The following is a 23,409-nucleotide window of genomic DNA, read 5'->3' on the forward strand; positions in this document are numbered from 1 at the left end:
TGTATATATAGGGGGGTGGGTAGGTGATTGGGTGATTTTATGGCAAATGGGGTGCATGTGCTAAGGTTATGGGATTGTCGGTTTATAGAACTGTTTCCAGTAGTTGGAGATTCCATACACTGACCTAATTAGTTGGCTCCTCAGCTGGACCCCTCTTTTCTTTTTTTTTTGAATTATTATTTTTTTCTAATTAATTTCCTTTTTTGTTTTTTTTAAATATTCAAGAATTAAAAAGAAAACTTAAGAATAGCATTAAATGTTCACTTCTCGAACTAGCAAAGTAAAATAGAGATATCTTCAAGATTTTCTTGAACTAAAAGTAATATGGAGTATTTAATAAGTAAGTTGCAAATTACACCAAGTCACACTCTTGTTCATTATATTTTCCAAATATGTCAAAATTATTTGATATTTTTAATTTTTTTGGGTTGCGTGTACGTCTGCAAATGGTGGGGGAGTGGAAAATGGAAAAAGGAAAGATATTTTAGACTCTTTAGTAGGACTTATATTTTGTACCCACGTGGTGCAAGGTGGAAAAATTAGTTTTTAAAGTATATATGTGCATGACAGTGAAAAAAAAATTAACACAATCATATGTCTTTGCAAGAGATAGAAAATAAATTATAATTATAAATAAAATAAAAGATATATAAGTTTATTGATAAACAATATGAGTATAAATTTATTTTTTCTCTTGATTTTTTTAAATTTTTTTCGTGATTAGAAAGTCATTAATGGTGTATTTGTCGAACATAGGATGATTTGAACTTGATCCTCATAAAAGAATTTGTGGATCTGTTTGAAGTATTTGTTATCAAAAAGAGTGTGACATATTTTGATTTCTTTATGAATATCCCAAGAATTTATGGGATATTCGAGATTCCTTTTCCAAGAAATATATTACCATTTATATAGGTATAAACTAGGGTTTAGGTTGGAGTATCCACCAAGAACACTAACTGAAATTGAACTCGATTTTATAGAGTCCTACAAAATTTCAATGTCTACAATATGATATTTATATATTGCATCAGATAATTTATTAAATTTTTAAAATTATAAATTTTATATTTAAAAAATATGATTTATAAATATCATTTGAATGGTTATATATTACAATAAATAAATAATCTTTGCATTAACGATCTATAAAAATAACCGAGGTATTCAATTTTATGATTACCAGCAGAAAAAGAAGATTAAACTCAAGATTTTTCGAGTGTTACTTCTTCATTCTTTGAGTCGTTTATTGGATTAGACTTATATTATAGCCATATATTATTTGAGTCGTCATTATTAACCAGAACTTCATATTAAATTAAATCACACCAAATATATAAGATCTAATTAAAACTCTGTTGGTTTTCAGGAATTCATCCAAATTAGCAAATATGAGATGTTATTATTTAAAAATTACACGAGTGACTATCATTAGTCAAGTAGATAGGGTGTGTTCGGTATAATGTTTTCTCATGAGGAAAAATATCTTTATAAAAAAATAAATGATTTCTCACTTATATTCTGGTGTTTGGTAATTAATTAATGTCACATATGAAAGTCATTTTTTTTTACTAAAATGCATTCAATATGTTTTTTAAGGGACAAAGTGGATTGATTTTTGCTGATGTGGCAACTCGTAAACTACTGGACTACACTACTGCTGAATATTGACCAATCATTAGACGTTGTTAATTCGTCCCTAAATTGCTCGTTATATTCACCGGCACAAATTAATGTTATGACTTATTTAAGATCACAAATTTTATATCACACAAATAATATATTTTAAATAACCAATTTTAAAAGTTTTTATATAGTCTCTGTTGCATCGACATAAAAAATATGAATTGTTATATTTAATTTCCTGCTTTGTGGAGAAAATGTAAACAAACCAAGGTTAGTTATAGGAGTTGCAAAAAAAATGCTATAATTTTTGTAACATGACAGTAGTGTCCAACTCTGGATAATTTTCGTTAGCGCAATTCACTAAAACTTAAACATATGAATTATGAAAAAGAAACGCAATGTATATATGACATTTGATAGGTTGTATACGATTTTGCTATGCCAAATTAGCAGATCATGACATTAGTCGATCTCCTATAGTTTTCACTTACTTTATTTAATGGTTGTATAAATTATGCTATTAAGTGCGCAAAAAATGTCTTATATATAGCATTGAAATTTGAATACTTGTGGCTAGTACAGAAATGGGGCAAGGACCACACACACATTGAAGGATTTGGAGTAAAGCATTCTTCTGTTCTGTCTAGGATATCCAAACAAGTTTCAACTACGTACTTTTTCAAACCAAACATCACCTAATGAATTTAAGTGTATACTATATATATATATATTCTTTGCTTCCAAGTAAAGGAGCTCATTGCACCAAATTTGCTGAGTATGATTTACTTACATTCACCATGTGTGCATTCAAAAAATAACGGATTACTTTGTCAACCAAAAAAAAAAGTAAAATTAAAGGACAAATTCGTGAATTTATCCATTTGTCCAAGGAACAAAGAATTTTATATGTTGATAAAGAAAGACGTTTGCAATATTTTTAATTACATGAATTAATAATGATGACATGCCCTGTTTTGACTTTTTCATTGCCGCTAGCTTAATTAATGTTTGCAAAGAATGTCATATTGCATTATAGCTTAGCTGCCTTGTAGCAAAAGTTTTTGCATCACTCCTTATATTATGGGACCGTATGTATTTAAAACTTATATTAAATTTTTTATGTAAACATTTACTTAAGTATTTATGATAACTACATCGCACGCTATGGATGGATCCTAAAGCTTAAAAATATTTATTTGCACTTAATTTGACGTTAAACTAAATAATTAAATTATAACAATTACTGTACAAATTGAAGTAAATACATATTGCTTAACTATGATTAAGTGATGATAATTTAGTTATTTGTTTAAAGATATAATATAGGCACAAGTGAAAGATCCAATAATGAATATAAAAGAAATTTATAAAACTAGAGAAAGAAGTGACATAAGGTTTTACTCAAATATCAAGTAAGCCTCGAGAAATATAACCTTGATACACAGAACCTAATTAAACACAAATTAGATAAACTATAAAAAAATAAATGTTAAACAAATTTGAAAAACTAATCTTGATTTAATTTCAATGTTTGTATAGTATAAAAATTGGATAAAAATAACTTTTTTTTCTTTCAACATATATAATCTGCTAGAATTAATAGGTTGTTGAATCCTAACTAAAATCATACATTATTGTATGGATAGATAATGGACTCTAAGATTGATAATGTCATAAATCAGTAATAAAGACGTAGTTGCAATAAAATTAAATTAGAAAGATTTGGTAAGTATTCAAAAAATTTAGTATTTCTTTATAACTTTATAAATACTTACAATTTTCTTGTTGGCAAATCAGAGCGTGTTGTTAATCTGTTATTGTCAAAAGAAATTGACAAAGTTGTACATTAAGGCCATATTATTTTTTAGTTAAACATTGAGGCCATATAATTATTATACATAAATCGTTACGTAAACAGCAAAATAATATATTTTGTCTCTCATGTATCTCCAAAAAAATTGAGCTCATGATTCTATTCAAGAAAGCAATTATAGTTCCAATTTTTAACATTTAGCTAATTTGGTGGTTAATTAGTCTCTATCTGTTGCGATTACAATTGTAAATTGACATATCATTTATTGGCATGAAAAAATTACATGATATAATCATGTGGTAGTTGAGAAACTAATCGTTTTATAATATTGGATTTAGATTCATTAAAATAGATCGAGTAGCATGAACAATGATGACTCATATATATAATCGATGCCAATTTATTTGAAATTGATCAATTTTTCTTTATTATCAATTTTCTAAAATCTAAAATTTTGAATTAATAACTCGTGTACTTGCATGTAATGTTCCAAAAAAATAAAATATTTCGATGTGCTTTAAAATATAGATAAGGCACTAAATTTGAGTTCCTTTATAATTAAGTTTACTAAAAAAACATTTTTAGTTCACCTAATTATGGTGGATTTAAAGATTAGAGACCATTAGCTTAATGTCGACAGGTGGAGTTGATGGCTCGTAATCTAATGATATTTTACCTGCTTTAAAAAAGGTATTAACCCATAATTATATTTTGTTAGGCAAAATAAAGAATAATTAAAGTAGTATTGAAATAAAAAATTAAATCTGAGAAGTGGTTGTACCAATGATTAGCGTAAAGTTAGTTAAGATTTAAGCATGAAGCTTCTTCTTTTTGCCTTTACTAATTATCATTAGTAGCATATCTCAAAGCTAAAAAGGTCCATATATTTGGTAAAAGATTAAGTAAAGCAAGAATCTTATTCATGTTAACGACGTGGTTTCATTAAAAAAAATATTTAAAAATACTTTAGTAGTTTATACATTTAATTGTATAAAAAAAGTTTTATACAACCAATGTAATTATTAAGTTATTATAACAAGTTAATTATCATTTTTATCAAATTATTAATTAGTGCTTATCAAAGAAATATACTTACTTTCATATTATTAGTGCATTAAACTTAAGTTTTATATATAAAGAAAAATTTAAAATTTTTCATGTTTGCTTGATCAAAATGTTTGAAAATAATTTTTTATATGATAAGAAAATTCTTGAAAATTAGGATAATGACTTGTGATATGGGTAGAGAAAATAAGTTTCATTAATGACATTTCACGTTGATTGTTTCCTCCGCTCTGATCCCGCACCACCATACCCATGCCCTACCCCTACCCCCTAACCCCACACCCCCAATTCTCTCCCTTGCTCCCCATCCCCAACAACCCCTTCCAACCACTTCACCTCTCTCTGTCACGTCGTATTCTACTTCAATAATATTTGTCTAGATTAAATATAATATTTTTTATTTACTTATCAAAAATTAAATAATAAGTAAGAAAATTATTTATTTTTTCTCTTCCATAAATCTTAATACAACTCAAAGTGCATTATGCGTGCTGTATTTCTAAATGACATTATGGTCAAAGACTTGAAATATTCCCTTCTAATTCCACTTTAGAAAACATGGATTATTCTAAATTTTCAACGCTATCTAGAAAAACATGTGGCCATGAAATACAAGGGAATATATATATATATATATATATATATATATAAATTCGAGTTGGTTCTCCATTGAGTGAATATTTTCGAAAAGATTATAATGGCATATTGAGACTGGAAATGTAAATGTTGGTCCTCATGTAGCCTCAACAAATAACAGTTAGGTTGGCTAATTTATGATAATGACATGTAAAAAAGAAACTTGGACCCTCGTTATCATAAATGCTCATACTAAAGGGGTGAGATATATAATTTGCGCCGACTATTATGCTACCTAATTTTTGTCACTATTTTTAGCTTCAAAAATTTAGCAATTTCCATGATATTTTTTAAACAAAATATATTCACTAAAAAAATTAGTACTAGTAAAACAGAAGGATATTAAAGAAACTTGCTATGTATCTTTTTTCCATAATAGTTTTATTTTCTTAAAATTTTAGATAATGTGTGATCAAATAAAGATTACTTTCTAGTGAAGATGAATAATTTGTTGAAGAATGACAAAAGTCCCACGTTGGTGATTAATGAGATGGGTGGACTTTTTATAAGACTTGGTCAATCCTCCTCACTTAAAGCTACCTTTTGGGGTGTGAGTTAGGCCTTCGACTTAATTTAACATGGTATCAGAACATGACCCGTCTCGCCCAATTTTGGCCTAACTCCTAATTTAACATAATTGAGTATTCATTTTATCTATGGAAATCTAACTCCTCCGATTTTTCTTTTTACCCCTTCGCAGAAGCTCTCACTTTTTTTCTCTTTTGGTGACTTGAACCTAATACCTTGTGTGATAGTTTCAAATTTCAATAGTGACTTGGAACATAATTTTGATATTTGCTTCCCAATAAATTAAAAGAAATTTTTGACAACATTTTTGAATCTGGTCATGGAATACTCAATTTTTCTGTATGTCCTATTTTAATTTGTAATCTAAATGAACTCTAAAAGCTGGTCAAATACTCAAATATAATTGACTCCTGAGCCTTGATAAACAAAAAATACACCTTCAAACGTTGTGGCAGAGGTAATAAAATCCTTTCGCCTTCAACCAAATGTATGGGTTCATGTCTTGGAAATATTAAAAAAATCTTGATAAAAAATGCTTTTGCATTTAATGGACCATAAATAATATGAATCTAAATCAGTTAAACCTAATATAAATACGTAACAATACGCGAGAAACTAAAAATCCAAAAAATATATTAAAAAAAATACATCAGTTGCCTTTATGAATTCCCAAAAATAGTCTCACGACTCCATATAAGCTCTAACAAGCTTAACAATACTTAACTAGTTAGTTGTTTAAAGTACGATAGTTAGATCAACATGAATTGTGATAGAATGATTGATAATTTTTTACTCTTAATCAGAGATTTCAAGTTCGAGCTCTTGAGATTAAAAAAAATCTTGTTGAAAGCGCGCGTGACGCCCAAAAATGAGTGCTACAACCCTATAATGCACAAACTCAATTTTAATCGGATCCTAACAAAGATACCTAACATCATGGAAACCACTGCAATCATTTTCACCATCTTATATTTTTCAGTTACTTTCCTTTTCTTGTCATTAAATAGTGGGAGAGTCCTTTCAAAGACATTCGAAATAAAATTATAACTAGAGGAAAAGAGTTGGCTAGGGGAACCAATCTAAGTTATCAGCAAAAAATCTTGGTAAATTCATAGGGCCCCAAAAAATGACTTTGCTTATATATCAATATAAAAAGATGGAAAGCAGCCAATCGATGAAATACTCTTTTTTCAATCAACACTTTTTTAGAGCCACAAAAAATCACTTTTTTTTGGTTGTTTAAAATAGATACTAATATTATTAATACTAATAGTTTGTTTGATCAAATTTTTCGTAGACAAAATATTTTTCACAAAAAGAAAACACTACGGTGTTTGTTCAAACTTTTGGGCTAAAATAAGTGTTTTAAGGGAGTAGCAAGAATTGTTTTTCAGAAGTTCTTTAAAAAAAAATACTTTAAAGAAAAATACATTTAGAAGCACTTTTAAATGGTTTAGTCAAACACTAATTGTTACTTATAAATATTTTTTAAATTTATCGGTGAAACACAAACTGTTTTTTATAAAAGGTTCATTTTCATAATAAATTAATTTTTTAATTTTAGAAGATTGGTCAGGCTATAAGTCCTAGTACATTTTTTGTCAACAAACATGGTATACCTGGAAAATCATTTTCAGTACATAACTAGAAGGCACAAATCACGTGAATTAGGGTTTACGCCTTGTTTCTGGTTCATCCTGATCTACTTCATTCAATTCAGAGCATGGACGCATATATAAAACTTTACTAAAATGTTAATAATTTTACAAGTACATTACTTTATTGAAATTTTTAAAGTTAAACTCATCAAATTTGAATCATGAATTTCCATCGATCCCTAGCTAATTAGCTTCTCTGGCTGTCACATATGACTCATATTTCACTACTAGAAACAAAAGCTTTTCCATCATGAATTAATAAAAAATTTATATTATAAATTATAATGTTCGTATCCCATATCCACCGAACCAATTTACTAAAAAAATACATAGTAGGAAACAGATTCTCGTTAAAATATGGGAGACAACCACGAAACATTTTTTCTTTCTCATTGATTCAATCAAAGTATCTCTGAGAATAGCCATTCAATACTTTTCCGTGAGAAATTTCAATGGAAAAATAGTGAATTTATAATACTATTTACTTCCATCAATCAATGTAAAATAAATTCATAAGATAATTTGCTACAAAGTTTTCCACCCAAAAAGGTATCTTCGATCTAAAATATTCTACATCCAAGTAGATGGAAGCTATAAGTAATACTACTAAAAGAAAACTACATATGAAACATGGGATACAGATTGACAAGCACAAAATATATAGGATTAGACGATTAGTTATCCATTTACTCTCAATTATGAGACGACAATATAGAGGAAAAAAGTATATTCTTGGTTACCTCCCTTATCACTTGAAAGTAAAGAAGAGAGACAAAAATACAGGTGGATGAGCGAGAACACACAAATATTTTTGTTAGATGATTTTTTCTAATTACTGTCCTTTTTTGCTAAAATGAATGTGCGGGAAAAGACTATCGGGAAGCTCACTCTCGATAAGGCTAGATCCAGATAAAACAGAATATTTCTTGTTAATTCTATTTTTGTCTAAGAAAATAACAAATCGAGCACCGAGCCAAAATGCATTGAATCACCATAGTAACTATAGTACTATGGGGACATAACTTAGTGAATGCCAAACATTAATGATCATTTCAAGAAGTATTTGGCTTATAGTCCTTGTCTTGATATTGATGTTTCATTTTAGGTTCATCTTATAAATTCATATTTCTATTGTGATTATGATTGATGGCCTTTCTTCGACACTATTGGACAGAGACTTCTATGAATGAATGAAGTTTAAGCTTGTGGGATTTCCCAAGTGAACGTATCATAATTTAGATCAAATAATTTTCTTTTCCAAAAGTATCACTATCTCAATATTCCAAAATGATATTCTTTAATTTCCTATGGTCAAAACAATGAGTAGTAAATTTCTACCAGTTTTTTTTTTTTTTAATCGTTATTCCTAGAGAAATTTAGCATTCCACTAATACACTTTGACACAAATTGTCACCTTTGATAATTGTGAAAAAAACTATTTAGGACTCGTTTATATTGGCATTCAACGTGCTATGTTTGTCTGTAATGATTATCCAATACGTAGTAGGGACATCAAATGGGAATGGAATTTCAAAAGCTAATATACGTCATTACGATCTAGTAAAAAGGATTAAGGTTATATATTGATAGTTTTAAAGGCCGCAGCTACTGGGATAGAATTAGCCGATGCTGCTTATTCCCAGATAGTAGCATCATTGCTTCTTCCCCTTCTTCACAACCTGTAGGCCTTCAACCTCCACACGGCTTTGTATACTTTCAAAATTGTTACTTTCAATAACACGCTATTTATCATTAGTTATCAAATAAACACTAAGTAAACTCTTTAACAAGAAGGTAAGTTTAATATCTCACTTGATACCCCCCAAAAACTTTAATAAATTAATTCTCATTTTATGAAATGCAAACTCCTCAGTTCACTCTTAGCCATCTTTACTATAGGACAAAGGCCCAGCTCAATTGTGCGTCTCATATTGCAATAGTGGACCGTCAAATTAAAGAGCCCAACCCAAGATCAACGATTCCTTCACTCAAGGAGTGAACCAACCTTTCATCCCTGACCATGAACTACATAGTGTTGAAACAACACCCGGGAGAGTTAAGTTCGATCAAAGGTGAAAATTGGGTGGAGTTCAAAGTCAGCTAACTCGCACCTGGACTAAATTCCACGGAATCCCCAATGGATATTGGATAATTCTATCCATAAAGACTGGGACATATGGGAAAAAGCCACCTACTAATATACCTGAGACGTCATAGTTCTCAACAAACTACATGTCGAATGGATTTCCACACTAGGAAGAAATGGATGTAGCCCCACTAATAATGGACAAGCTAATTTCTCTATTAATAAAAAGTAACTATGCAACACTAGTCATAGAAGTAATCAGCATAACTAAAGGCAAAATGAGTCAATTGAAGGATGGGCTGCTCGATTGTATTCTTGTAAGTGAATATTATAATTTAACCATCTCTGTCGAGGCTCAGGATACAGCAAGTATAGCCACTAATAAGTCTATAGGAATCAGCTGAATGATGATAAGAATTGAAGTAACAAAAGAAAAGGCCCATGGTCATGCCTAAAAAGCAAGCTCTCTACATATTTGTGAGGAGAAAACCAAGCAAACAAATTTGCTACAGCAAACAAACATGTTGTTTCACTAGTTTTCTTGCTCACCAGGATGCCGATATGGCAAGAATCTGTGGTCTTTTGCAGCATTCTTGCGCCTTTTCTTCTCAATATATGCTTCCAGTTTGCCAGATGCTTTGAGTTCCTTGTATTTCTCAATATGTTTGCGCTTCTGAATTTCAGATTTTTTGAGATAATAAGGTTGTTTTCCTTGCTTAGCAGCTTCCCTCTCTTTCTTCTTGTGCTCTGCCAGAATCTCTCTCTCAGTGTGCTTCATTCCTACCGATTTCAATTGTTTGTCAATCCAAGAAACACGACTTTTCAGTTCATTTATCTCTTCTGGGTCATTTGATTTCCTCATCTGTTTCTTCAGATCCTCTTTTTCTGCTGGAAGATTATCCTCGTAAAGGAAATTGTATCTCTTTTTGAACCGTTCTACATCGACCTCGCCACTTAAAGACTCAAAGCGAGGGTCACGAATGGCGTTTTTAGGAACTTGGATAATTTCCCTAAATCTGCTCACTGGCTTCTTGCTACTCATCTCCATTGGCCTGTTCTTGTTTGCTCGGCCACTTTTTCCTTCCGAATTAAGTTTCCTATACACTGTATCCGACCCATCAGACCGCGCTCTCTGCAATTCCTCAAAGGTCACATCAGCAAGCTCCTCCTTTATCTCCTCCTCCTCATCAAATCTGATTTTACTTGAACTTGCAACAACTGGCTTGTCTTTTCTCATTGATTGAGCTAGAGAAAAAGAAGTTTACAGAGATTGAGAGGAGTCAGAAGAACCTCAATGATAGTAGCATATTACACAAACAAACGAATAATTAAAACAGAAGAATATGAACTATGTCGGCATACTAAATAAACCAATGCTCGCCAAATTCACAAGACAAGTAGACACTCAAATTTCAGTCAAAAAGTTTCTTCTTTGATGAAGACGGTTCTCATCAAACACGCAGGACACCTTGACATCTCGACTAATCAACCAATCAGCCTGCTACCTCACAACAAGCAAGAATGCCATGCCTACCACCAGAGTGTTGTGTAACTTGTAACTAGGATGTGAAGTTGAACAATACAAGGGCGGCTCAATCCTAAAGCAGTGGCCTTAGGCCCCAAAAAATAAGAGCCTCCAAAGAACCAAAACCCCCCAAATTCAGTTCGCTCAAATACGAAAACATACAGAAGATGCACAAAAAAGAAAGAAATTCGACCGATTAAACGAAGAACCAAAAGCACTGAGCAGACAAAAGATGAAGGAGATACGTACATACAGATCTGATGAAGGCGATGTAAAATGTTGGTATTAATTGTGAGAAGCACCGCAATAGCACACTTGGAAGAAACCCTAAGTAAGAATATAAAAAAACTATGTATTTATTGTTATAGTTTGTTGTAAATCTCTTACTAATTATTATGCACATATATTTGAAATTTTATTATTGATGTAAATTGTAATTATAATAAAAAATTGAAAATAATTAAAATTTATACTTATTTTTTATTTTTTAATTTATCTAATTCACTTTAATTTGAATCAATCATATTTTGATATTGACTTTGTAAAATTGTCTTTAATTTTTTTGAGGTATTTCACTAAACATTTCAAGTTCAAACTAATCAGATTATCAAATAATTAAACTTAAATATCTTAAATTTGAATGTCTTCTAAAGATAATAATCTCTATAATATCGATTTTTGTAATTTAAAGTATTACGAAATATTATATAAGTAAAAAAAAATGATACTCTAATTAGCATATTCAATGAATTGAAGTCTTAATTTTATTTTGTAATTTAAAGTATTACGAAATATTATATAAGTAGAATAATATGTTGTCCATGTATTGATTTTCGTATAACTTATACGACATTTGATATATAAATATAAAATAAATTATTTATGTATAAAATTAATACTACGTTTGGTTGAAGGATAGAAGGTGAATGGAAGATTGTTCACTTTATGTAACTTCCTTTTTTCCCCTCTCTATCTTGAACTATTTTGTGGAGTGTCAAATGAGGGGTGAAGCTCAATAGGTGAAATGGACTTCACAGAAAATTATATTATATATAAAAGATCAATTTTTGGAGAAATTTCTGCCTCCGTCACTAGTTAGGTTAATCGGTCGTGATTAAGAATAGCATTTGGTCATAGTCCTATAACTAGAACATTTTTTCCAACGTTGCTTAGAATTGAGACATGCTCGTTTGTTCTCTATTCATATTAACGACAACATAACTCAGATTATCGGTATCTTCTGCAATTCCGTGCCTCCATCCCTTTGAATGCCCATCCTCCATATACGGCTCAAGGAAACCAATAAACTGCAAATCCAATGGAAATTTCTTAGTTTCCACCAGTTAGTTTTTGAAATAAACAAACCTTGCTTTTCATTGACAAGTGATGAGAAATCTGGTGACAACTATTTAATGTTATGTGATATATAAACTTTCATGAATGGTTGAACAGGAACTTCAGTACTAAGCATAGTATATGTACCTTACTTCCATCTTTTGACCACCGTGCACCGTAACCATTAACAACTCTTATCTCAAAAACAACACCATGTGGTGGAACAATATGCACATTCATCCAGCAGCAACGATTTATTAAGTCGGTGATGACATCCAGGGCGACTCTATTTTTATCGGAATCTGGAAAGTGAAAAACACGAGACAGTAGCACATGAATCATTGGGTCTCATGGGGCAGGTGATATAGGAATTCCTTTCCAGAAGTAACAGTGTACTCGTAAAAGAAGAATAGGAAGAAAAATTAACAAGCACAACTCAAGCATTAGAACCTCACATGCAAATCAAGGATGTTTATGTTGAAGGGCTCTGGAGTGAGGAACTAACCACTTCCAGAAAAACTACCCCAGTATTTGTCGCTGCTCCTGTTAACGTGCTTTGACAATGCCCTTGCTCCATCAGTCAGCATACAACCTTTAGCCTGTGGCAGAAACTAGATACCTTAGGATTACTCTCTCATATGTAAAATAACCTGCACAGAGATTTTATCCATTTGCTTTTCCTACTTTAAATAGGTCAACATGTTATCCACTATCCACCTTACCCCTCCCTGTTAACACAGAATATTGGCAATAGAATGGAGAAAAATGGTATTGCTTTACATAGGATGGACACTCGCAAAGAGCCTGAAACTGCTTCAGTATAACGAGTCCAACTCCCGTCACCTGTTTCTATCAAGTGGACATTTGCAATTCTGTCTAACTTGTTGATGTCTTACTGCCATATGAAAAGGCAAGCAGAAGAGCTTGCTTCTATTATTAGCCAAGAAATGCAGCAAAGAGGTTGTTGGAGCTTCAGAAGCAATGGGATACAGTTCTCTTCTTTCTCATCTTACTGTCGTCTCAATTAACTTCTATTAGAAAATTAAAAATGTCATCTCAATTATCCTTGACTTTCAACAATCATAATAACAATAAAAACAGCTTATTCACAAGGAAGCAAAAGCTTGCCCGAGACTATTTCACAAGGAGAAAAACCAACAACATAGTCATGTCATACATTTGGATTATGTGGCAACAGAAATGATGAGATTAGAGAAGATGTTGGCGGTGGAAGTGCCTCAGATACTGTTCCAACTGTACATACGAATCCTAAAAGCCTCTGAACACCTGCATAGCTCAGTTCCTGAAAGAAATTAGAGACTCTGAATTAGGACTTGACAAACATTTAGGCTATATGCATCCGAAACATAATCAGTGACAAGGATTAATGGGTCATAAAGGGTAGTAATGGAATGTATAAAGATGAAAGTCAATGTCCTCAAGGACTGCCAAATTATGGCTTTCAATAGTAGGAAATGTAATAGAATTATGGCCAATCAAGCTACGCATTCAACCACACTAAATATATATTTAATACTCATAAACAAGATATGAAGGAATGGACCTAGACAATAATATGAATACTTCCTTTTGAGATACTAGAATCATTTTTCCAACACTAAATATTATACCTCCAATGTCAAGATAAGTAGAGCTGAAAGCATACTCACAGAGAGCATGGAGCCCAGATCAATGGAAGGCTGAGAAACCAGCTTCTTCACACTGATAGCAAGAACACCATTTGACCGTTCTTTCTCTACTGAGTAAAATTTCCGGTAAACTTGGACACCTGAAATTTGCATGTTTATAAAACTTAGCTTTCATATCAGGAACATTTATCATAGAGAGTTCCGAATTGATTATCCATTTTACTCATTACAAGTATTGAAAAGTTAGTTACTAGCAGAAAGCAACAAAGTCCAGTATGTGATTAGCCTTGCCATCTCTTCCTCCATATTTACGGATGAAAAATGGCTCTACCAAGTCATGTAACAGAAAACAAGAGAAATGAAAGGTTTCACCTCACATATCAGTTATCACTTAAACATATTGCTTTCCACTTGCAAGATTTTAGAGCAAATGAGGCCTCAAACGGTCCAATTATATTACAATTTCTCTGATAGCTTTTAATGGAACCAACTATAATTCTGATCGCAAATAGAGCGATAAGAAACCAAACTAGGAATGACCATAGTTATTTAACAATAATTCCTATTTTTGTACTCTCAAATTATGTGTTCTTCACATCATTAGTAACAGCTACACATTTATGGAGTTGAGGTACTAAAATGATGAGCATCAGATGTGAGGTGAAAAGAATAGGAGAGATTGAGAAGGGAAGCTGGGATTTTCAAGATAGGGATGAGAAACCATGTACAGGTACTCATTACCACGTAGGTGAATTCCAAGGAGCGATGCAGGGAGAGGAACCCTCCTTTACCGTGGACAGGGGATCAAAGATAAACAATGATCTAACAGAAGATAATACTCTTAGATTCAAACATAAGATATTTGCAAACATATCCATAAGTTAATTGTCTTCCAAACAGATTAAAAGTCCCTACAAACATGCAAGATATGGAGTGAGAAGTAACATCCTCTCTATCATACAGTTAGAGATTTCTACCTTCTTCAGTGGTATCCACTCCAGGAAGAACTTCTTTAAGACTCTCTGCTTCTAGCATCTCACAAAAGGAATGATAATGACGGACATCCTGCAAACGGACATTTCGCTCAGTTGACATCAGATGTACCAAAGTGATACATAAAAAGAAATAATTGTACATGATGAATGCACCTGAACTTGAAGAACTAAGCATTTGTTGACGAGGATGAAAGCACCTGATTCAATTCTAACATCCAAAAAAGACATCATCTGAGAGAAGATAGAGGAAAGAGGAAAAGAGAAGAAAATATTCTTTTAGAAGATCAATGTGTCAAAGATGCTTCCTGGCATTTTCAGGCAAGTTCTACTTTTAGACTGAAAGGATATTTCTCGAAGTTGAATCATGAGGGTTCTGGTTTCAACACATTTAAAGATAAACCAGGACTAACTTTTCAGCACTGTACTAAAAGCGGTTGTATCATGAAATGCAGTATCAAAAAGTTACGGGAGTAAAAAAGTGAAATACAAGAAAACATGTTAAACAAAAACTACTAATATTAAATGTTCCCATGATCTAAAACATTAGAGATGGAAATTCTTCCTGCGATGGGAACTTTGATGAGGGTCAGTATAAAACAACCATACATGACTCTTTGGGCATCCTCTTCAGAGCATCCAAATTATCATATGACACAGAAAATCAAGCATTAACCAAATACAGTTTTATTAACCACAAGGTATTCTAAGGATAGCATTTTGCCACTTGACTTGATTGAGTAGACTTATTATGGCACATGAACTTAACTGACTGAACACCTTGAGAATCAGCATTAAGCACAACACATTGAATGAGGAGATGGGAGAAGCAGTCAATAGAGTAAGCAAACTGCATGCAAGTCATAATGAAGTCATACTTATTATAGTGTCCAACAGCACACCTTCCTTCAACTGTTTTTTGTCCATCTGCAAATAATTTCGAACACTTAACAAAGAATTCAACTAAGACAGCAAAGGTGAAATGCATTAAAAACTAAAGGAAATATAAATCTATGACAAGGTGGAAACTATTTTTGCTAGGGGAAAGCAATATATCCAGATATTTATACTTCTAAGCTGGGAGAAGTAAGGCTCCTGAACATGGAGTTCAAAGTCCACAGATTTTAGCACCTGTAGTTAGCAACATCCAACATACATTAACTTTGGGATGATGTATGAGAAACTGAAACAAAAGGAAGAAACACCAATACATGCATAACTTACATTGAGCAAATGAGAACCTTTTTCCTTAATCAGACTAGACCACTCTTCTTCCTTTTGCTTCAGATAACTAGTTTCTTGCATTACTACAAGTTTGTTTTCTGTCCTTGGCAAGGCTTCAGAAGAAATAGCCTTGTATAAGGATGCTGCAAGATGCTTGTATAAAGGATATAACGGAACTCCTTCAGAATGACCTGTCATATACAGGCAGCACAATATAAAAGAAAATTATCAACTTGATAGAGGGTCAAGTATCCAAAATCTGGAAAAAGTAGTACAAATGAGAATCTTTAATCTTTTACAAAAAAAAGATAGACAATTCTCATTGCATTAGTCAGCACCTACTCTCTGAATCCCTGTTCCAGAGAAGGGAGTAACAGCCCTTTTTTCTGTATAAAAGCAAAAGTTCCGTACAGACAATACTAACTATTTGGGATTAAACTAGTTATTCGTGTTTGAACAACAAACTTGGAGGACTCTTTTATGTTTTGTCTCAAGTTTTCAAGACTAAGCTAAAACAACTCCTAAAGTTATGGCAATATTTAGCCCAAAAACGTAGAAAAAGGAAGTGAGAATTAAGCATTTGCTTTATACTTCCATTGCATGCAATATATCTTTTAATGGCAAGGTTAATCACAGTGAATTATTCGGATGCTAAGGATCAAGCAATTCCTTGATCTGAAATCTATCGAAAACAAGCTCTCTTACCTTCGAGTAGAGGTAGGGGTAACGTATGCGCAAACTCAACCCTCCCAGAACCTCACTATGTGAACTACACTGGGTATTATGTTGTTAAGGATCAAGCGCTTGTTTTAATAAAATACCAAAAGTTGCATATGAAGTGGGTTACTTCTAATTCAATTGCTCCAAATAGTTGGTACCACAAAAAAGAGGGTGGAGAAGTAAGAGTTACCAGTCGGATTGGAAAAGGGGTCGGAGGGATCTTCTTGTAAGAGGGTGGAGCAGTAGTCTTTGGAGAGACCTAAGTCAATTTCAAGAGTGCCGTCAATGGAGGAAACAAGTGTGCATCTCACCAGCTCTTCTATGCAGTCCTTCAGTTGCAGTGACGCTCCAAATCCCGGTGATGCTGGCTGTGATTCCATTTTTATCGACTGGGTCTGTTCATATGATTCTTCAAATACACAGAAAATCGATGGTCGCCTATGACTGTTTATTTTTATTTATTATTATTGTTATAATTCCATAAGGGTACCGGGAGGGGAAATAGGAAATGGGTGAGAGGATTACGAGGTGGGTAATCGAACCCTCACCAATATAATGAGAATTCAAGTTGCAAATCAACAGGGCTACTAAGATCCCGAGCTTGTGATGGTAAGGTTATGATTTCATTACCATATATATACCTTAACTGCTCAATGATGTTCTTCTCAATAGATGAGGTGACTAGTCTTGATTTGTGTTGAGAAGTTTCACATTAGGCTAAAAGGCTTTCTAAGAAAGACAATTTTGTATCAGCAAGGTTTGAATCCGACCTCTGCTCAATAATGAGGTGATTAGTCTTGCTTTTTGTATTATACACAGACCTTCTGCCTCTAATACCAGCATTTACTATGAAAAAATATAAATACAATTGACAACACTTGAACATGTAGTTTCCGAAAAAAGATTGATAAATAGATGCATTTCTTTCTTGTTTGAATTTCAATCATGCCATTAGGGGCTTGTATTGTCCCCAATAAACTGGCTTGTTTTAACTTTCTAACATTAAAGAATCTCCTATATTGCTATGTTTCCATGTATAGAGATCCCTTTGATCTCCTATATATACTCTTCTAATCCCTACAATCTATTAAATCTGTATAATTCTCTAAGCTAACACCTAATCAGCTGTCATTTACCTTACTGAACTAGGATTAGTATCAGCCTTGGCTTCTTTAACCCTGCCTAATTCTATCATATCTACTGCTGCAGAAGAATGAGGCTTGATAGAACTATCAAAGTCGTGATGATGATTCTGTTCATGGTGTGCTTCAAATGTCCACACAAGGACTAACGAGACCATCACTACTGATAGGAAAACGAGTCCTCCCCATGTGATATGCACGTCTTTCTTTAATGGTTTGCAATGGTTATCAAGGATATCAGAGAATGAATCATACACTCTGTTGCATTCTGCTAGGCTTTCGATTCCAGGGTACACATCCAGTATCCTTTTGAGAGCAGTTGTATATGCCTCTATATTATTAAAGTCCCTGAGTGAAATCAAGACTCCTCCTATGCAGTTTCTATCAGTGCAAGTCAACATCTTGATTATCTTCATACAAGAAGAGAAAATTTCGTCAAATCAAATGTAAAGGAAAGACTAAGAACAGTAGCTATGTGGGAAGGAAATTGTGAATCATAGGCCTTTGAGTGAGCTATTTACCCGAGGGAGGTCTCCTATCCTGATTGCGCTAGATGGACAGTTCTGATCAGGCTCGTAGTTGTAGTCTGGTGGACCTGAGAATGGATTGCAAATTTGTGCAACATTTCCATAATTTGTAGATAGCTCTCGATTTACCTGCAAATTTCCATGTTTTGAAGACTAGTAAACACAAACTTTATTGCTCAAAATACTAACTAGTATACTTATTTTGCTGGGATATCATTGGATAAAGTCACAAGGGAAACATACAAAAGGAAAAAAAGAGATTAAAATAAATTAAATTTCAAGTTTACCCTGTTCACTACTCGATGAATCCCTTCACTGACTTCATATAGGATTGATTGTGCAGCAAGTAGTTCATCACAGGGGAGGATTGAACTCAAGCTATTGTTGTAGGGATTTATCTCGAAACTTTCTAGAGCTGAGCATGCATCTCCAGCAATGCTGCAATAAACAGATGCAATTTGATCATCAGTACGCCAAGGCCATATGTTTTTTGAGATGAAACACAAAACTTGAGAAGTTATTGGAAATTGTTTTCGTACTTGTCTAGGAAGAAATAAATCCCGAAAAATAACCAGCACAGAGTCGTAAATATCCAACACACTGCAACCAGCCTGCATGCATCAGAAAAATGTTTCGAAGTTAGAAGCTATCGGGATACTGCCAAGACGTTGGGAATGTTTAAATATACAAGAGGCTAAAATTTTGCATCATTGACATGATATACTTACAGGTGAAAAGTTCTTCTGAATTTGAGGATTCCAAATACTGCAATGAAAAAGATTGCAACTTTAATCAGAATTAGATATTTAATGATAGCTCTTCTCAAAAAATACCAAGGCGGATAAGTTTTTACACAAAAATAACTAGTATTTTATGGATATGTCTCCTTTTCTAGTTCCCTTTTTGCAAACTTAACAAGAGAAATGACAGAATTTGAATCTTCCCTTTTCTTTCCTTACTTTTTCTAGCTCCCTAACGTCAAAGGGGGTATTTTATACTCTTTCATTTAAGTTCTGATTTCAAGATTCTCTTCAAATAATATGGAATATTGAGGATATAACATAAAACAATAGGAAAATTCAAGTTGGATTTAGAACAGTCACCTGTTAAAGCAATTACAGCAACCAAGTTGAGTGAAATAATCAGTGTAGTTACTATATACCTGCCAACATAAAGTAATATGCATGTCAGTCTTTTTTCCTAGACACATAAAATGAGCGTAAACATGTTGGCTCACTTATTTCAATTGCCATGTAATAGTATGGACTCAAAAGCACAGGAAGAGCTATGACAGGTTATATATGTGGATTCAACTAACTTTATTTATTTCAACTCGAAGTACGTATGCATATGCAGAAAAAAAAATTAGTACATATATATAATATAAGATCACACTCATTCTGAATGATTCACTAACACTAGATTCTGGATTTGCCTTGACTGGAGGAGGAACACTTACAATATCTCAAGGGATTTCTTGATTAAACGCCTATTCGTGGTGGCTTCCCTATGTATATCAGCAGCCTGTCTGTCAAGACTTCTAGAGGTGGGAATGAGGAAATGAGCAGCCTCGTGACATATATCAGTATGTGCTAAGTCAGTGTTCATATCTCTCAGGGCTGTAGTAGTAGTGTGTATAGTCTCCAATGCCCCATCTGCTGTGTCAATGATAATATCCACAATTGTGACCGTTCTTGAACGAAGCTTTGCATTCCCTCCTAGTACCACTCCTGTAGCTGTTCTGCAATGATTGTGAAAGTAATTCAATTTTTAAGCCTTCCACAGTCTATGAAACCACTTTATTCAAGGATGCAGTACCTATATAGTTTTTGTTTCCCATACGGTATCTGGTATCTGTTTTGAGCCCGGCTACTATTTTGTTTGGTCAAATTTACAAAATTTCCTTATTTTGAAAATATTTTTAATTAGAATGCTTTCCGAAAAAAGTATTTTTGGAGAGTAGCCGTTTGTGTTTGACTAATTAATTTGAAAAAACATTTTTGTCAAGAGTAGCAATTTGTGCTTGATCAAGATTCTTAAAGTACTAAGGGGAACAAGCTCTCAGCTTCTCCAAAATAGTTTCTGCTACTACTTAAAAAAAGCACGTACTTTTGTACTAAAAGCTTATGCAAAACCTCAAATCTCTAAAATAAGCATTTCAAGAAAAAACACTTTTGCCATCCCAGAAACTTGATCAACCACGCTATAGCTCAGATTTGCACCAAAAAGTGCCCTCCCTACCGAAGATAATTCCTTTCTCAAAGCTCGAACCCAAGATGGGTGGGGGGTGGGCGGGGGTTGAGGAATGAAGTAACTTACATAGCTAAGATTGTCAAGAAAATAGCTGAGAGAGTAAGCCAGAGATAACAGTGTTTATAACAAGTTGATTTCTTCTTAAACTCTCTGTTTTTCCTTTTACAGCAGCAGGTAGAGGCTAGAACATATAGTCCATATCCTAAGCCACACAAGAGCCATAACACTGCAATGACATAGCCATATATACCTGTAAAAAGTGTGGACTGCACAAAAAAAAATTGAAATTTAGTGTTATAAATTACTTTTAGTATTGAGTCGTATCTCTTAGGCAAGTCATCTTAAAATCATACGATTTGTAATAAAGTGACATGATGGTATACAAATTTCTTATACTGACGATGTATATAAGTTAAACACATTAGGATTACGGGGTTATTATATGGTAGCTATGGAAATAAGAGATACAAACTCACACTCCAATAGTGTTTATTTGTAATGTCAAATCCTCCTCTGTATTTCTTGAAACTATCCAAAGCATCTATTCTCAATGTATCATCTGATTGCTTGGCTCCTGAAGCATAATCTAATTCAATTAATCTTCTTTCTGCATAATCAACAAGTCATTTTGTCAATTAAGGGCATTAATGAATATTAAGCTAACATATTCAGTGTAATTCTACATGAAAGTTATTTCAACATTTCTCTTCGTCCAGATTACTACATTCTGTGGCTCTACAAGTCCATTAAAGAACTACTAGTCAGCCATGCCAAAGCAAAATGAAAAATCCAACAAATGATTTTTTATTTTTTAAAAAAAAAAGGAGAAGAAAAAAGAAAAAAAAAATAGGTTGTTACCTGGTGCAGCTGCTAATCCTTCAAGATTAGTGAAATTAAGGGCCACGAAGAGAGCAAATAATAGGAGGGATATAGCCACTTTCCTCCTATGCATAAACTCCATCTTCGAACCTGTTAAGTAACAAAAAACTATAGTTAAATTGAAATACTTTTCTGTTATCCAAATTACACTATTTTTTTAAAAATAATCATTTAGTTATGTTTAGAGAATCCAGGTAAGCTAGTTTTAAAATATGGTCTTTTTATATAAAAATCATATGTTATCCAGAATTACTAATGACGACAACAATAACATGATAGACTTCTGAATAGATTATTTATACATATAGTATATATACGATGAGTCCATGACGAACGTTCTATCATAGTAAATTAAACAGACTATGATTAATGTATATGAACATACCTTCTCGATCCTATAGTTACAGAAGAAGAGAGTAAAAAAAAAAATATTTAAGGATATTTACGCACGGGAAATCTTTTCTAAAGGAAGACAAAAAGGTAGAGTACTATGTGAACACTTTTAATCTGAGAATGTTTAATATAACTTCCAATTCAAGTAAGGAACCATATGATCATATTATTAAGATAATAATACTAATCCTTATACATTATAAACACTGGAATAAATTAATTTATTCTGTTAATTATATATCCTTCTCCTATATTAACTCTTTTTAGTAGTGTTATGTTTTAAGTCCGACCAGACAAAGGTTCTCTTTAACTTCTTTTTTTATGAAAGAATATTCTCGAATTAAAAGTTTGTTTCCTGATCAAATTACTTTTTACGTAATTAGTACTACAAAATATCACGGAAGGGGAATCTTCACATTTAATTTCTAATTATTTTATTAAAAAATATAGTCAATTTTCTATAAAACATAATGAAAAATCAAGGAATATAGTACTAAGAGGTGAATGTGAAATTTGAACTTTATGTGTTTTATTTGTACGAGGATTTTCCAAATACTAACGATTAAAATGTGTACATATTTAATGTCATATACAAATATAAATTATCTTAATCTTTATCAGAATGGTCTCATCAAATAGCAAATTACTCTTGATATTTTAGCTAATCGTTAATGATCAGTTTAATTTTTTTTTTCATTTTAGCAAAAGTAGTAATTGTTCTGAAACTACAAGTACATCAATAGAATATATATTTAACGAATAGAGATTATATACCTTGACACATAATTGAGTAAAATAGTGTTCCAAAAAAAGAGAGGGTAAAACAGTAAAAAAAAAAAAAAGAACAACTCAACTAATAGTTTCTTAAAGAGACATGTATAAGAGAAACAATACCGGTAATTTGAGACAAAGAGAGTACTACTTATTCTAAATGGAAACAAACACAATATTAAAGAATTCTTACCAGATAGCTTTGCAGTTTGTTCAAGGCTTCTTCGATATGATAAAACTCATCTCAGTTGTCATATTTAATTTATTCAGGTAAAAAAAAAATCCAGTTCTTTTCTATATAAAAAGAAAAATTAAATTTCTCATGAAGAGGAAAGGTCAGTAAACCAACTGGTCATTTCATTATTAATACTGTACAATGCATTCAGCAGCTTCTCTAATTCTTCAACCCCCTTTTGTGTATTTTGTATACAAACAATTTAGAATTTTTGGAATTTTCAACTTAGTTATCTTTTTGAAAATTTATGAACAAGTTTACGAAATATCTACTTAATTATCATCCAAAAAACAATTACTTATACGGGATTTTATAAGGGATCTCAAAAATGATAAAATAAAAAACAAAAAAT

The 23,409-nt window shown here is 32.2% G+C and overlaps 3 protein-coding genes across 5 annotated transcripts; all 3 read right to left on the reverse strand.

Annotated features, from left to right (window-relative positions):
- Positions 1-9,695: 9,695 nt before the first annotated feature.
- Positions 9,696-11,334, reverse strand: LOC129901152 (uncharacterized). 2 transcript variants are annotated; one of them, XM_055976277.1, is made up of 2 exons: positions 11,191-11,334; positions 9,696-10,657 (listed from the first exon to the last, which is right to left on the reverse strand). In XM_055976277.1, the coding sequence occupies exon 2, from the start codon at positions 10,647-10,649 to the stop codon at positions 9,945-9,947; it is 705 nt and encodes a 234-aa protein (XP_055832252.1). In that variant the 5' UTR covers positions 10,650-10,657; positions 11,191-11,334; the 3' UTR covers positions 9,696-9,944. The 2 variants fall into 2 exon arrangements, with proteins under 2 accessions (XP_055832252.1, XP_055832251.1); XM_055976276.1 differs by having other exon boundaries at positions 11,187-11,332.
- Positions 11,335-11,953: 619 nt separating this feature from the next.
- Positions 11,954-17,636, reverse strand: LOC129900606 (uncharacterized). Of its 2 annotated transcripts, XM_055975617.1 has the most exons (11): positions 17,048-17,636; positions 16,138-16,328; positions 15,984-16,044; positions 15,792-15,840; positions 15,070-15,124; positions 14,899-14,986; positions 13,943-14,061; positions 13,450-13,575; positions 12,778-12,871; positions 12,420-12,574; positions 11,954-12,244 (listed from the first exon to the last, which is right to left on the reverse strand). In XM_055975617.1, exons 1-11 carry the CDS (start codon positions 17,235-17,237, stop codon positions 12,107-12,109), a joined length of 1,266 nt encoding a protein of 421 aa, XP_055831592.1. In that variant the 5' UTR covers positions 17,238-17,636; the 3' UTR covers positions 11,954-12,106. The 2 variants fall into 2 exon arrangements, with proteins under 2 accessions (XP_055831592.1, XP_055831593.1); XM_055975618.1 differs by lacking the exon at positions 11,954-12,244 and having other exon boundaries at positions 12,443-12,574; positions 12,728-12,871; positions 17,048-17,629.
- A 204-nt stretch (positions 17,637-17,840) lies between these two features.
- LOC129900605 (uncharacterized) lies at positions 17,841-23,129 on the reverse strand. Its single transcript, XM_055975616.1, has 11 exons — positions 23,016-23,129; positions 21,638-21,748; positions 21,256-21,386; positions 20,846-21,045; positions 19,986-20,267; positions 19,630-19,688; positions 19,255-19,291; positions 19,066-19,137; positions 18,814-18,964; positions 18,521-18,655; positions 17,841-18,409 (listed from the first exon to the last, which is right to left on the reverse strand). The coding sequence occupies exons 2-11, from the start codon at positions 21,738-21,740 to the stop codon at positions 17,990-17,992; spliced, it is 1,590 nt and encodes a 529-aa protein (XP_055831591.1). The 5' UTR covers positions 21,741-21,748; positions 23,016-23,129; the 3' UTR covers positions 17,841-17,989.
- Positions 23,130-23,409: the final 280 nt, after the last annotated feature.

The sequence above is a fragment of the Solanum dulcamara genome, chromosome 8, assembly GCF_947179165.1.
Source record: "Solanum dulcamara chromosome 8, daSolDulc1.2, whole genome shotgun sequence".
Classification (NCBI taxonomy): domain Eukaryota; kingdom Viridiplantae; phylum Streptophyta; class Magnoliopsida; order Solanales; family Solanaceae; genus Solanum; species Solanum dulcamara.

Excerpts from the sequence above, each read along its gene's own strand:
- LOC129900605 (XM_055975616.1), bottom strand. The coding sequence starts at position 21,740 with ATGGAGTTTATGCATAGGAGGAAAGTGGCTATATCCCTCCTATTATTT. Across the intron at positions 21,387-21,637 it reads AGGATTAGCAGCTGCACCAG|AAAGAAGATTAATTGAATTA; the intron begins GTAACAACCTAT and ends TTGATTATGCAG. Across the intron at positions 18,965-19,065 it reads ATTTATTTCTTCCTAGACAA|CATTGCTGGAGATGCATGCT; the intron begins GTACGAAAACAA and ends TGTTTATTGCAG.
- LOC129901152 (XM_055976277.1), bottom strand. The coding sequence starts at position 10,649 with ATGAGAAAAGACAAGCCAGTTGTTGCAAGTTCAAGTAAAATCAGATTT.
- LOC129900606 (XM_055975617.1), bottom strand. The coding sequence starts at position 17,237 with ATGGAATCACAGCCAGCATCACCGGGATTTGGAGCGTCACTGCAACTG. Across the intron at positions 14,987-15,069 it reads GCTTAGTTCTTCAAGTTCAG|GATGTCCGTCATTATCATTC; the intron begins GTGCATTCATCA and ends GTCCGTTTGCAG. Across the intron at positions 14,062-14,898 it reads AGTGGATACCACTGAAGAAG|GTGTCCAAGTTTACCGGAAA; the intron begins GTAGAAATCTCT and ends TGCAAATTTCAG.